Raw genomic sequence first — 15,030 nt, forward strand, 5'->3', positions numbered from 1 at the left:
ATTTTTGTGTTTTCATACTGTAAACTGTCCTGAGATCCTCAGATGAAGGGCGCTATATACGTTTAATATAAAGATCCTGAAAATTACATCAAATGTTCTCCAGTTTAATACTCTTCTTAAAATCTCAAAGCCACTGCCTGAACACTGTAGGACAAGTAAATAAACACCAGTGACCAACAGTGTACAGAAAACCAATTTCTGGTCTGTGTGTTTATATACCTGCCTGAGGCACGAAAGAGTAACTTGGCTGAAAGGAAGTGCAAGGGGCGAGGGAGGGGTTGACATGCCAACTCTAAAAATGTCTGGTATTACTACTTCTCAAGTCTTTGGAATGTTTATGAATAAGTCTGTGAGTGAATGGGATTACAAGGCAGAAAGGACACCCTTTTAAGGCCTTTACAAGCTTTGCTTTAACTTCATAATCATATGTATAGTGTAGATGTTTAACACTGTTGTCTATTTAATAAACTAATACCTCTCCTTTTCCTTAGCACAATTGACACTCCTGATACTATCCTTGATTTCATGAACATTATTGGTTTATGATCTGCTTTGGTTGCTATGGCCTGCATGGTTGGCAGCAAATGCAAATTATTGTGGGATTCTGTGCTTATTCGTGCTGAAAGTTTTTTTTTTACATTGTGTGTTTGGAATTTGATTTTATCATTTCAGATCTTGGTTTTTCCTTGACCAATTGGACAATACAATGTCAACATCTCCCGTTTTAAAAATCTTTATTCTCCCAATGATGGTACTGCATCTAAACATAATGCAGAAACTGGCAAACCCTGGACCAGATCCTGCTCTTTGGGAAGTTTCACTTCACTCCTGCTTTTGCCTTCCAGGAGGCAACTCCCATGGTGTCATCAGAGCTTGTCAGCAGTCCACCTTGAAAAATGGGGAGGAGCTTTGCCTTCCATCCCTAGCTCCTTTGCTTTGTGGCCATCGTAATACCAATTGCTTACCGGTACTGGAGTCTGTAGACAGGAGTAGATTCCTCTGCATAATGGTACCAGCTTTCTTAGTTTGGGGTGATTAAGGAGATTAGCTTTTGCTTGTAAGGTTTGAGACAAGCTGTTGTTGCTGTATGTATTGGTTTCAGAGCTTTATGGTTTTGTTCATACAACTGCTTAAGAGTCTGGGGGTTGGGAACCTTTGACTTTCAAGATGTTCTTGGACTAAAGTTTGCATTGTCCCTAATTGTTAGCCATGCTGGCTGGGGCTGATGAGAGTTGCGAGTCCACAACAAGGCAGTCACACCTTGGTTGCCAAATGCCTTGGAACTTGTACTTTTCGGCTCCTGAACAATAAAAAAACGGAAGTTAGTGTTCTGGTTTTTGAATGATTTTCAGAAGCCGAATATCCAGTGTGGCTTCTGTGGCTTCTTTTCCGAACAGTTCTGGGATGGAACACATTCTGTTCAAGAATCAAGGTACGACTGTATCAAGAGAGCCACACAGTGTTAGAAACTGGGATAGGAAAGCTAGGAGCCAAATGGCTTCTGGGACCTGGATTGTGGGTGCCAAAACAGAATGTCTAGTCGCCATGGGCGGCGGGGGGGGCACTTTTTCTTTTTTTTCTTTTAATAAGCATGAATTAATACACAACTCACATAAGTGATACATTGTTAATATCACATTTTTAACAGAAATTGTTAATACATGTTTAATTTGGTGTTTGCAATAAGAATATTGGTACCATACTTCAGTTTTCAAAACACTCTACTTTTTATTGTTAAACTCCTTAGCATATCGTCTATCCTTAACATTTACTTTGAGGCTTCAAAGCACATACATTTCAGTAATCCTTGAGTGTCAACCAGGTGCAAAAAAGGGCACCCAGACCACAAAAGACGAATTTTTAGGCGCGAAATGCGCCTGGCACCCTGCTAATTTCGAACCCTGAAGCCACCAGTTTCCCATCCCTGCAATAGAGGCTGCATGCTGTGAGGCAATAAATGCCTGCTATTTATGGCTATTGACTTTTAAGTCCTGCCTGTGGTGAAATGGAAGTACTACCACTTTCTTGCTACATAGAGGAGTTCTGTTTTGTTTTATGAACATATAGCTGCTGAAAATAGCATATGGCAAGCAATATTGCCAGGCAGCAGCTCTGTGAACACTGTGGCACTTTTTCTTCTGGATACTGGCATCATGAAGCCAATTTGTAGCTAAATATATGAGATTGTTTTCCTTATGTCACAGGGGCTACCTATAAGCAGGTGCATTGCCCCAAATAGCCGTGTGTCATCTTCATGAGGCAGATTTAGCTGCTTTCCCACTGTATATAGTTCAGAGTTGATTACAAGTTTATCTATTTATGTAGCAATTATCTTTATCGTCATCCTTAAGTCTCTTGAGTGCTGTCTTTGTATCTGCAAATTAGCCATTTTTGAGTGTTTGAAGGATTCTGGGTAATACAGAAACTTGAACTTTACTAATAGAAATTTTAAAGGAAGATACTGCCCTGCCTGTTTTTTAAGATCACTGTTCCGACGATTGTTTCCATCTCCTTTTGTATCTTAAAAAAAGTATACAATTATGACGGGCCACTTCACCTATTTGTTGTTGACAAGAAATTGTGACTTGTCGGAACTTGCAAGCTAATGTCTCATACCTCTGTGTTTTTCCAGCTGGAGTTGCATCAGTTTTGTTTTGTCATGGAACATACTGTTTTTTCCTGGATTTTACCATGGAGGGCTTGTTTTCAGTCAGGGCTTAATCAGAATTTAGCCCTTGCGTGTATAGTGAGGGCTTCTCAGCATGGGCAGAATACTCCCTTCAGATTGAGTAGCCACAACCAACCCCTTCCCAATCCTGGGTCAGAGGGTTAAGTTCTAAGAAAGCTCGAGTTCCTCCTGTTAGTAATAGAGTACTGTTATATAGTGTGTAGTGTTTAGTACAATGATTTTTAGTAGTAGGAAGACAAGAGGTTTGGAGAGTTGTTCCAATATCTTGTTGACATAGGCATGCAAATTACCTTAGACATGTCATCTTACATGTAGATTCTTTTCCTGGAATGGTAATAATTACCAAAGATCAAATGTATATTTGCATTGCATTCTTCAGGGTCAAAAATGTGCAGAGAAAGTTACTGGGGTTGTCACAGCTCTTATTAAAATGTATCTTGGTAAAAGGCTAAGTTGCTTTTGACTTCCTAATGTTGTGTTTAATATGGTTATTTGAAAGCATGCATACTCCTTGACTATCAGAAATAAGTCTGGAGAAAGGTTTTTCTAGGCCAGAGGGTTTCAAACTTTTTCACCTAAAAGGAAGCCTTTTCACTTTTGTGCTTAAGGACACTTACTTGTCTGCCACAAACCTCCTGCTCAGTGCAGAGCGTTCTGTGACATATTCTTGAGCAGCCTTCCTCAACATGTTGCCTTCCAGATGTTAGACTACACTAACCATACTGTCTGGTGTTCCTAGGACTTGCTCAGGGCCAATGGTGCTGGTTCTTAGATCACCTGGAGGGCTCTTAAGTTGGGGAAGGCTGCTCAGTAGCACATCATCATACATGCAGGTCACTAGACATTAGACTGCACACACCCATGTGAACTGTGTGTGAGCAAACACCCTCCCTATAGCTGTGTGGTGGCAGCGATGATGATAAAATACAGTAGCCATTGATATGCCTGCAATGAATTTTGGGGTTCCCCAGTTTTAAAATGATGGTCCTAGTGCCTTAATATTTTTCCTTGGCTGGGTCCAATATATCAACAGCCGTTTATGTCAGTATGTCTCTAACCTTATGTCCCCTCAAGTTCCCTGACCTTCTTGATACCATATCTTTAGCAAGCAAATGTGCAGGGTCCTCTCACACAGCTGTACATCTCTGGTTCACTGCTTGTAAGGCTTTGTTGACCAGAGTGCTAATCCAGCACTGGCATTCGAAGAGGAGTAGGATAAGGCATTTCAGCCTACCTCTTAAACTAGCCAGTCAGTGAAGGGAGGCAGGAGGAGGGAGAGCTGCTCCCACATCTTTTCTGAGCTTTCATACTTAGCATAGCACATTTGGGTGGCTGCTATGCTAAACTGCTGCTACTGCTGTTGCAAGAAATGTGCCTTTGGCTTTGTTTGCTGTAGGATTCTCTTCTTCCATGGAGGTTTGCCTCATCTTCATTGAGGTATTATGTTGCCTCTCTTAGCAAGTACTTCTGGGTTTCTCTTGATCAGTGGCTTTCAGAGCTTCAGAGGGAGCTGATTTGCTGCTACCAATCTTCTACGTTGTGTGTATAGTATTGGGTGTGTTCTGGGGGCATTCTCATTTTGTGCAGGTGATTGCTAGGACCAAAAGGCCTGGCTGGCATCCTGTACAAGCCCCTAGTTCTCACAAGCAGCAGGTGAGGTGATAATCCTGTGTCTAGACTTGATCACTTCAGACCGAAGGTGAGGTCTTGCATGACTGAACGCCTTTCCTTACCAAATAATAATAAATTCCTGCAGAGAACTAGGTGTCAAGGAGAAGGGTTCTAGCCTAGTTTTCTCCTTGACACATATATAGTTGTTGTTTTAAATGGAGCAGCAGTCAATCAAGTGAGCCTCTCCTGCAGTTTGAAGAGGTCTGTACACAGGATTGCCACCTCAAGTGTTATTTGGAAAGGCTGAGTACATGTCCAGGAATATGCCCCAGAATCCTCTATGTACAACGTTATGCATATCTTTCATGCTTAGATGTACTGTACAGGAGTTGTCAGCAAGATGAATAGATTTCTATATGAGAGTAGGAAATTAGGAAATTGCTACGGAATGTGTTTCCACATGGATTCTTTAGGGGATTTTATGCACCCCATCAGTGTATTGAATCACCCGTGTCCACCTGAACTGGTGGTCAGAACATTCATTATAATGTTGGAGGGCAATTCCAAGACTGGTACCTAACTATTCTTGTGCCTGCTGAGACTTATTGGGTTGGCACCAGAGCACTTTCTCTGTTATGTATCTGTTGTTGCATTTTCTGTGATCCAGAAATAAAGCACCAGTTCTAGGGAGTTCAAAATGCTTCCCTGACAAGCCGCTTACAATAATGTGTTAACATGGAAAATACACTGCAGTGTTGCATTAACATGCAAGGCATGAAATAACTCATCAACAAAAGAGCAATGATACTGTGCTCAGTCTCTGTTGGGTTACATATTATCGTGCCTTAGAAAGTTCAATTTAATATTTCCCCATGAGTTTGCTACTGGTGATAACAAATGGTCTGCTCAAACCAAAAAATGGGAAGAGGAAACAAAAGGCAATATAGTATACTGTTTTGGTTACACTGGCATTTGCTTGTCTTGAATCAGCTTATGGAGCACATCTAGTTCAATTATTTCTGTGCGTTTTATGTTCTTCAGAGAAGGCCTGCTGCCTTTCCTGACTGTTTCTAGGACTGGAGAACTAAATTGGTACATTCAAAAGCCCAGGCTCAAACACAATGTTCTATTCAGAGGTTCCCAGTGTTCACAGAGCAGTACCGAGTGCGAGTTTGACAAATGTAGAATATTTTTAAGAGAACAATGAAGCATCTGATGCTGCATCAGCAGCTTGTGGCTAGCTGATGGCAAGAAGCAGCTCGGGATACCAATAAGAAATATTGCGTTTCTGCTCCTGTACTTCGATAGTAGGAAGCAGAGGGGCTAGTGTGGTGTAGTGGTTAAGAGTGGTATACTCGTAATCTGGGGAACCGGGTTCGTGTCTCCGCTCCTCCACATGCAGCTGCTGGGTGTTCTTGGGCTAGTCACACTTCTTTGAAGTCTCTCAGCCCCACTCACCTCACAGAGTGTTTGTTGTGGGGGAGGATGGGAAAGGAGAATGTTAGCCGCTTTGAGACTCCTTCGGGTAGTGATAAAGCGGGATATCAAATCCAAACTCCTCCTCCTCCTCCTCCTCTTCTTCTTCTTCTTCTTCTTCTTCTTCTTCTTCTTCTAAGTTGGCAGCAAGACTCAGTGTAAATTAAGGGGGGGGGGGTTGCAGCTGGGATTAATTGTCACAGAAGTATGTCCCTTGTGTGTAATATTCCATCTCCTATATTGTAGCAATCCAAGCCTGTCCTCTGTGACTCTGGTGGTAACCACTGGTGGTATGTAGTTCATACACTGCTGTGTATGCTAAACGTTTTGTTCTTGGTTCATTCAAGTGGGGAAACCCAGCCAGATGGGTGGGGTACAAATAAATTATTATTATTATTATTATTATTATTATTATTATTCATAGTGCAATGTGAAAGATTTTTGGCTTCACGCGCCTCCATGGTAATGTCTCCAGATAAAAGGGATCACTAAACTGTTACCCTTGTACAACACTTGTTTGTTTCATTAGAACTTAAGCTAAAGAAATTCTTGAATGTGCCCTAGGTGAGAGAATTTAGTTGCTTTACCAGGAAGCATTTCTTCAGTACTGTACATGGAAATTGGCCAAAGGAGCACATTCCAAATCCCACAGGTAAAATAGTAAGGAAATAAAAAAAAACTTTTTTTCTTTGTATTATGTCTAGATTCCTGTCATGAATTAGGATTGGTTTATGACCTTATAATGTAATGTGCTTGTTGTGAAGCTTTTCACCCCTACATCTGTTGTTTGGAGTAAAAAGGGTGATTATTTGGGGTTGGAGGCAACTAAAAGAAAAAGTTGGGGAGAAAAGAGGTGAATGAGGTAGTGGTGAAAAAGTTTTGTTTCTGCCGTATTGGAGGTAAGAAGGGGAAACCAGGAAAAGCAAATGCCAAGAAATGAAAATGAACAGCAACCCAATGAATGTCTACTTGGAAGAAAATCCATTGAATTCAATGAGACCTACCACCACATCTGTGTATAGAATTGCACCCTATAATAACAGCAAAACTTGTACCCCCCCTTTTTTTTTTAAATAATGCATTGCTAATTGGTTAAAGTGCCATTATTCTTAGTCCTAAGATGTTCAGTTTTGATGATAGCCTAATGCACAGCTGCAGGGTTTGGCATAATATGTCAAATTTCCTCAGTGCCAATATCACGTCATTAATATTGACCCTGCTGAAAATTAGTGAAAACACCCCCCAACATTCCCAGAAGCACAATCTTTTAGGCACCTTAAAGAACTTCTGCAGCTCAAGCAAGAGCCTGCATTATATGGGGCCTAACTTACTCTTTCCCCCCAATTAGTAACAAGCTCAGAATTTCGGTAAATAGTGTGGTATTCAGGTGCAGTGTTTCAGAAGGGGCAAAATACTGCAGGTGCATCACCAAATCTTCTTTTACTTGACACTCCTTTGGTTCCTCCTTCTGTAAAGCTGTTACTAATGTTTTCATCTTTATATTTTGTGTGCATGTAACACTTCTGCTTGGATCACATTCTCTGTTAATTTTAGTGAAATGGAATTTGAAGCATGTGTGCTTAGGTGTGCATTACCCTTTGTTTTGCACTATCCTAAAGGCAAAAATACCATGCAACTGTTCTGTTTTTCTTTTCTTTTTTTGTCAGGGAGGTCCTTCCAGGTGCCTCCTATTCTATTCTTTTCTCTCTGTGTGTGTGCTTTCTTATTGTGTATATAGTATAATTACTTGGAGTTAGCGAGTTGGTAGGTTAAAACAAATTACCGGTAGGCAGGTGGCAATGGTAACAATTTTTTTCTTGATTTATTGGCAGAAGGCACCATTGCTGCAGCCTCTGTCTGTTCCAGGAAACCAATCAGTTATCCCTCTGCTGCCTTTCTCTTTTCCTTTCTGCCATAATATCTGCAGATAAAACAGGCATCCCAAGCCTGGCCTGCACTCCGCAGCCCTCAAATGTGGAGGAGGAATGCCTCACAGTACCCACTGACGCAAGCAGAAAGAAAAGTGTTCTTACACTCCTGCGTTTAGTGGTTTGGCTTTTATTTGCTTCTGTCCAAGGTCTTTTGCTGAAATTGCACTGTGTAGAAAACAGTTTCCCCTCACAAACTCCATACTGTGGAATTGAACCACGGTCTGTGCAGCTACCTCACAGTCGTATCATTTTCACTGTTTTCGCCGGCAGCCTATATGACTTGGAAGTTGAAGCTGGTCAGAAGCATGGCAAAATCTTAGCTAACATATTTCCACTGTACTGTATAGTAAAGGCTGGAACACTTTTACATAACACTACTAACACAAAATCTTTTTCTTTTGCAGCTTGCCTTTCCCTAAATAGTGGCATGCCCCCGTTTTTTCTTCTTTATTTCTCAAATGCTTCCACATTCTTCTTAAACTGCTGCAATAACCTTTCAACATGCCTGATTTAGAGAAACAAGTTATTGAGCGCTGTGCGTGTGTGTGTTCTGGCACGAGGGCAGGAGGATGAATTTCTGGTCAGGCCAGTAAAAGTCTGACCTTTTGGCAACCCTAGAATTACAAGCCCTTTTCTGCTCCCCTTCCAGACTTCCTTCAAAGGAGAACTTGCCCTGTTTAAGAGTTTTGTGTGAGTAAATTACTTATCCTTGCCCTGCCCTTGCTTCTCAGTCCCATTCAGGAAAGGAGGGGCTCCAATGCACACTGAATGGCATTTCCTACTCTGTGGAATTGGCAGCCCTTAATGCTGAGTTGAAAAGGGCGTGGGGCTCTTTGGTTTTCACTTGTAAATCTATTAACATTTATTACAGGTGTGCATACTTCATAAGCAAGAGTGAAAATGAGATCAATGTCTAGGGAGGGTGTATCAAAATGCTTCTGGGATTGTAAAACTCCATTGAAACCTGAACTCTCTGGGCTGTATCTAACTAAATGCTACTCAGAGCAGATCCATTAAAATAAGTGGGCTTAAGTTAGTCAGATCCATCAATTAATTGGGTCTACTCTGAGTAAGACTTAGTTGGCTACCCTCCTTTGTCTTTGGAAGCAGGTCAGTAATGCTGAATTTCCCCACTGCTTAGAAAGGAAATGCTTTCAGTAAGAAAACATTCCACACTAGATGAATTTTGGGATTCCGCCTCCCTTTACCTGTGTGTTCAGTGGGGAAAGAATTCAAATATGTCGAGAATTTGTTAAACTGTTAAGGAATATCTCGTGTGAGATTAGCAGAAGGTGCTTGACTGCTGGGAATTTTTTTGCAGCATCTTTATAGCAATCTGGATGTTATGCAGTAGCATGGGCGTAGCCAGGATTTTTGTTGGAGGGGCAGGTCTTTTGTTGGGGGGAGGCAGAACCTCAGCTATATATTTTTATTGGTTTTATTGACTGCCCCCCTCCTGGCTACGCTCATGTGCAGTAGCACATGAAACTTAAAATACTGTGTTTGGAAACCCTGAACTCATGTAGAAGCCTCTGCTGAGTGGCTGATTTGCAGTACTTTAGAAAACATAGGCAACTCCATATAGCACTGGTATACATCAGCAGCTGAGCTGAGCAGGGAGCAACCTGCGATCTTCACTGCACACTTGGTATGGTCTTCCTTTCTCAAATTGAGCAATGGAAAAGGATTTGTCATATCCTGCTGTGTGTTTTAAGGGCATGGCACTGTGTTTGGGCCAGGATTGTGGTTCAGTCAGCTATCAAGTAAGTCTTTTAGAGTGAGTTAGGAAGTATACTGATCCCACCTAGTGGTGAAGGATCAGTAACAGGCTGCAGAAGATGGGTAGGTGGTGTGTTGTTTTTTAAGAAAATGTGGCAGGCAGGGAAGAGGAGGCTGCACAGTAAACAATCCATAGGGAAGGCTCTTACATTGGTTTGCTAGAATCCTTTTGGACCTCAAAAAGAGATTAAAGATGCAGAAGTTTGAACTTAAGAGCCTGTCCTTTATGGTTTCTGTGCAGTCACACACATGCAGCCTGGAGCATTTAAGACATTTCTAGAGCTTCAGAGAGCATTTTAGTCTCTACCCTCAAGTAGGGAAACTCAGTGCCATTTGAGAGTGAGAAAAACATCTCTTTTCCGCAGCTCTGGTTTGACAATATTGTGAACTGGAAGAGGCAGCAGCAGCAGAAGTAATAGGTTGGACCTATTACTTATAAGGTTCAGGGGGAGCTGGCAGATACTGACAAATGCCTCCCTGGTCCACCACCTACAAAGATATCCTGCTTCAGAAAGCTTCAGGTTAAAGGGAAACAGTGTGCCTGAAGTGGTCCTCCTCATCCAGCCCCAGACCTGTCAAGATCACCCCCAGAACCCCAGAGCAGAGGTGGCAGCATGCCTGAGTGGAAGCCCAGAGCCGAAGTTACAGTGCCCATCTGGCAATATAAGCTCTCTGGGCTCTGAGCCCTGCTCTTGAGGAAGAAACCAGAATTCCTCTTCTGCTACAGATCAGGGCCACCATGACATACCAGGAAAGAATAGAGCAGCAGAGCAGAACTTAATAGGGACTTGCCAGCTGCAAAGCAACACATTATTCTGCTGATTATTATCACATTGGTCCCTGACCCGCTTGACCTTTCTGATAAGGCAGAATTTTGAGTTGCACAGTGGCCACTCATTGCCTTAGGAGCTTCTCTTGTGAACTTTGCTTGTTCTGCGGTTTTCTCTCTCACACACACATTCCTTATCTTTCCTTATGATTTGTACAGTACTTTCATTGGTTTCCAAACACATTCCTGACATTTATTATACCTTTCTTATTTAAAAAAGAACTTTGATCACCATGCCATATTTCAAATGCTGTTACATTTCCCCTCGTTGTTAACAAGAAATACTGTGCTATCATCTCCTTGTGTGTGGCTCACTGGACTTAAAAAAATATGTTGTTGAGCAAAGTTTCCTAGCTTGGAAGCCCACAGCCTTTTGTTCAGGAGTGTCTTATAATCACATCCTGTCTGCACTGCTTGCGCTTTACCAAGCAGGCATGCCATGATACAACCCTTTGACTTGGAGCTTATCTTTGAGAAATTCCCTTAATAACGTTTCATGAGATAGCTGCATCAGGGTCCCTGAAACTGAGAGTCTGGTGAATCAATCCTTTGAATGGATTGTAGAGTTGTGTGAACCATTTTTTCTGTTTTAGAAAGCCTTCCACACAGCAAATACACACAGTTTAAGTAGTGTGGCTAATGGGAACATGCACTTTGCAGTAGTTTCCCCCTCCCTTCATTCCCCCCCCCTTACCTGAAAACAACAAGAGACAAACCTGGATAAGAAGAGTTCCCTAATCAGCTATCTCTGCATTCATCGCTAGGACTGATAGCACTTCCTCACCCCAGGGACCGTATCCTTGGTACTGAGTCAGCTTATGAGAAAGTTGTTTGAGCCTATGGTTACTGTGGATTTTATCCTCACCTTTAAAGCTGCCTTTCTTGTGGCTTTGATGTCAGCAAGGTGTGCAAGTGAGTTATCCACCCTACGCTCTGACTTGCCTTACATCAGAGCTTTCCAAACTTTTCATGTTGGTGACACATTTTTTTAGACATGCATCATTTCGTGAGCCAGTAATTCAGTTTTATTAGAGGAGGTGAAACTAACTCCTTTCCAGTCCTGGGAGCATTTGCGTGACACACCTACACACTGCAGTTGACACACAACACAGTTTGGAGAGTTCTGCCTTACATTATCCATTCATAATGGCAACACTATTCCATAAGCTGATATCCTTTTCCTAACCTGAATACAAAGTACCTTGTAATTTGTGTTTAGGAAGGATGTGTGTGAAATATTTTTTGTTGTTGTTGTTAGGGCCACACTGGGAATTTAGACTTGATTAAGAATTTTTTTGACACGACCTTTTACATGTTGTAGTGATGCAAACTGATTTTTCCCAACTAGATTTTTTAATGTTTTTAAAGTGGTCTTGTTTAGTGCTTCAGTTGTCACTTACTGTATCGTATATTAAAGTACAGGCAACTCCCAATTTACACGGAGGTTGCGTTCCAATGCACCACACATTTAAGTGAAATTGCGTATATTTGAGGCACCATTGAAAAAGCCTGCAAACACCCCGTACTGCCCCCACCATGCCCCATTCCACCCCCTTTTGTGACTTTTTGGGTCACTTCTGGGTTTGGCGTGATGTGAGTGTCAGTCACACACATATTGAATGTGCCTAAATGAAGGGGGTGTTGCCAGTACTAGCTTAATATTCTTCTAAAAGATGTTCCAGAATAGTGAGATTGGTATTTGGAGCCTCGATAAGCAGTCCTGGTAGTAGGACTTTCATCACAACTTGTTACACATGTTCGCTTGAACCTAAAAAAATGGTCATGAGGGCTATATTCTTTTTCAGTGTAATAAAAACTGGTTCTCAGGATGTCTAATTCTGCTTCTAGATAACCAGATTCTATGTTTACATGGAAAACTTGGCGGCATGTACAGTGCCTATAATCCTTCCTAATGTACTACATATGTTTTCCATACAAGCTTTCAAACGTTATTACCTTTCTGTTAGTCTGTGAAATACTTGGGTCAATTGACTAACAGGTATGATCAAAAGCAGCTGAGGAGATGTGCAGAAGCTCATGTATGCTCTTTGAAGTTAACTCTCTCTCTCTCTCTCCTTTGTCTTTGTCTTGCCCTGCCTAGGTTTGAAAAGGGGCGGATCTACACTTTTATTGGGGAAGTGGTCGTTTCTGTCAACCCTTACAAGAACTTGAATATCTATGGACGGGACATGATCGAACAGTACAAAGGTCGGGAGCTTTATGAGCGGCCCCCTCATCTCTTTGCTATTGCGGATGCTGCGTACAAAGCCATGAAGAGACGATCAAAGGATACCTGCATCGTAATATCAGGTGTGTTGCCGGGTACCTGCTACCTCCAACCTGAGTAACATTCTAACAGCCTATTTGAAAGTTGAAGCAAAGGAAGTGAGTCTGGCTGCAATTGTGTTGTTTCTTCTAGTGCAGGGATGCAGCATTCACCCTGAAGTTTTTGTTGTTGATAATTGGAGGGAGTGAAAGCAGGTTGAGGAGGTGGGAATAAATTATTTGATTTTTTTTTTGGGGGGGGTTACCAAGACTTAAGTGGCAGAGGGTTTTCCTGTTTACACACACACACACACACGACATTCAAATGGCAGCAAAACTACAATCAGCATTCCTAATTTTGCCCCAAAGGACCCAATTGAAATAATGCCACCCACCCAACACTGCCTTTGGGATTAGTGTTAATGGTAATAATATGGTTCCATTGGGTCAATCCATGGCAAATTAGGAATACCGCCAGGCTGCTGGCTTGCAGCTTTGCTGAGGCTTGAAGTGTCAACAAAGCTTCAAAAAACATAGATGTAGCAATTCTACAAACTATGCTTTTAGCAGTGTGCCTTTCCCAACTTTCCCCCTCTCTAACACCCACCTCATCTCCAATATAAAACTTAGAATATAAGGAGCTGTTGAATCAACCTCGGCTTAGAGGCAGGCAGTGCTTTTTAAAGAGCTGAACATTGCTTGAGAGCGGTTTTGCTTCCTATGGTGTGTTTGCATGTTTCATTTTTTCCCACACTGGTCAAAAGGGTTTTGCAGTGCTTTGAGGCAAATCCCACCCTAAAACCTGTTCACCAGAAGCAAAAGTGGAATGAATTTACATACCACAAGTAAGCAGTTCCTCTTTCTGTCCATCTTCTACTGGCTCAACACTGTGTGCAACTTTCTAGAACGCCATACAGAGGTCTTGCCCACTTCTGCAGTGGATGTTCTTCAACTAGAAATGCTACAAATTGAATTTGGGACAGTACATGGTCAACACAATGTCCTTAAATTCAGCTTGCATTAAAAACTGACAAACCAGAAATGACTTAAACAGCAAAATACTGTAGTACCATGTAGAATGAATGCTGAGAATGAAATGTGTCCTCTACAACATGATGGTTTTGAACTCTTGTGAAAGCTTAGAAAAGTTTTTCCCCCTCCGTCTGTGCCCCCAGGTGAGAGTGGAGCAGGCAAAACAGAAGCAAGCAAATACATCATGCAATACATAGCTGCCATTACTAATCCAAGCCAGAGAGCTGAGGTAGAAAGGTAAGGCGACTATGGTCCTGGGAAGAGGGAACATGTTTGGAATGTAATATGGTACATGGGGCTGTCCTTGAATAATTACCTGGGAGCTTCAACAGCATCTTGCCGCTGAATTGTGTGAAGACTGAGGTGATACTGATAGCAAAGGACACAATTGCCCCTACCTGGCCCCGTAATTTCTAAGCACAGTTCCAGGTGCTAGTGTTAAAATGGCTTGAGTCCTACATGTCTTCGGTGCTGTATGTTACATTACAATCTCTACTGTTTGGTTCTTTGTCCTGGGCTTTGACACCCAATATATGTGCTTCAGGGGAGGGACACTGTCTCAGTGGTCTAAACCACTGAGCCTTTTGGGCTTGCTGATCGTAAGGTTGGCAGTTTGAATCCGTGTGACAGAGTGAGCTTCCGTTGCTGTCCCAACTCCTGTCAACTTAGCAGTTCGAAAGCGTATCTGTGTGAGTAGATAAATAGGTACCACTGCGGTGGGAAGGTAAACACTGTTTCTGTGTGCTCTGGCACTTGTTTCAGTGTTCTGTGCGCCAGAGGTGGTTTAGTCATGCTGGCCACATGACCCAGAAAAGCTGTCTGAGGACAAATGGCGGGCTCCCTCGGCCTGAAAGCGGAGATGAGTGCCGCACCCCAGAGTCAAATTCTCCTGTACTTAACTGTCCAGGGGTCCTTTACCTTTACCTTTACGTGCTTCAGGGCTCACCCTATTCTTGTGAGTGTAATGTGTTTTAACTGTTCTAACTTTTAAATTTAAAATTGCTCTAACCTGCCCTGGGACTTGTTGATGGACAGGTAATAAATTTAAAAATAAGAAGTAGAATGGATCACAATTTGGGCACCAAGGATACATGGTCCATGCCCTAGGCTGCACATTTTCCTTCTATTGAAGATATGCCTAGGTTCAAGAGTTGCTTTGGAAGTGCAGACTTTGGCCTGGATTTTATTGGGGAAGAGATTGAGCTTTCAATGTGCAACGTTGGAGCTGAACAGACTGGTTTTTTTTAATGGGGGTGAGCTTTAGAGAAAACAAAGAATACAGTGTCCAGCAGTGCTGGATTAAGCCACATGCCGGAGGGGAGCTTTATGTTGAGACATGTTTTGGGCTACTTCACTTGAGCCTTTCATGAGCACAGCTTTTTTAATCCCACAAAATCACTAATGTGGCCATTCCGCTG

General features: G+C 42.2%; 1 protein-coding gene across 1 annotated transcript in view; it reads left to right on the forward strand.

Annotated features, from left to right (window-relative positions):
* MYO1D (myosin ID) overlaps positions 1 to 15,030 on the forward strand; it is a 157,577-nt gene that overhangs the window by 14,722 nt on the left and 127,825 nt on the right. Inside the window, 2 exon segments of the mRNA XM_033170700.1 lie at positions 12,417 to 12,625; positions 13,756 to 13,849. Of these exon segments, the coding sequence (XP_033026591.1) occupies positions 12,417 to 12,625; positions 13,756 to 13,849 (303 nt within the window).

Source organism: Lacerta agilis, chromosome 14 (genome assembly GCF_009819535.1).
Source record: "Lacerta agilis isolate rLacAgi1 chromosome 14, rLacAgi1.pri, whole genome shotgun sequence".
NCBI classification, from domain to species: domain Eukaryota; kingdom Metazoa; phylum Chordata; class Lepidosauria; order Squamata; family Lacertidae; genus Lacerta; species Lacerta agilis.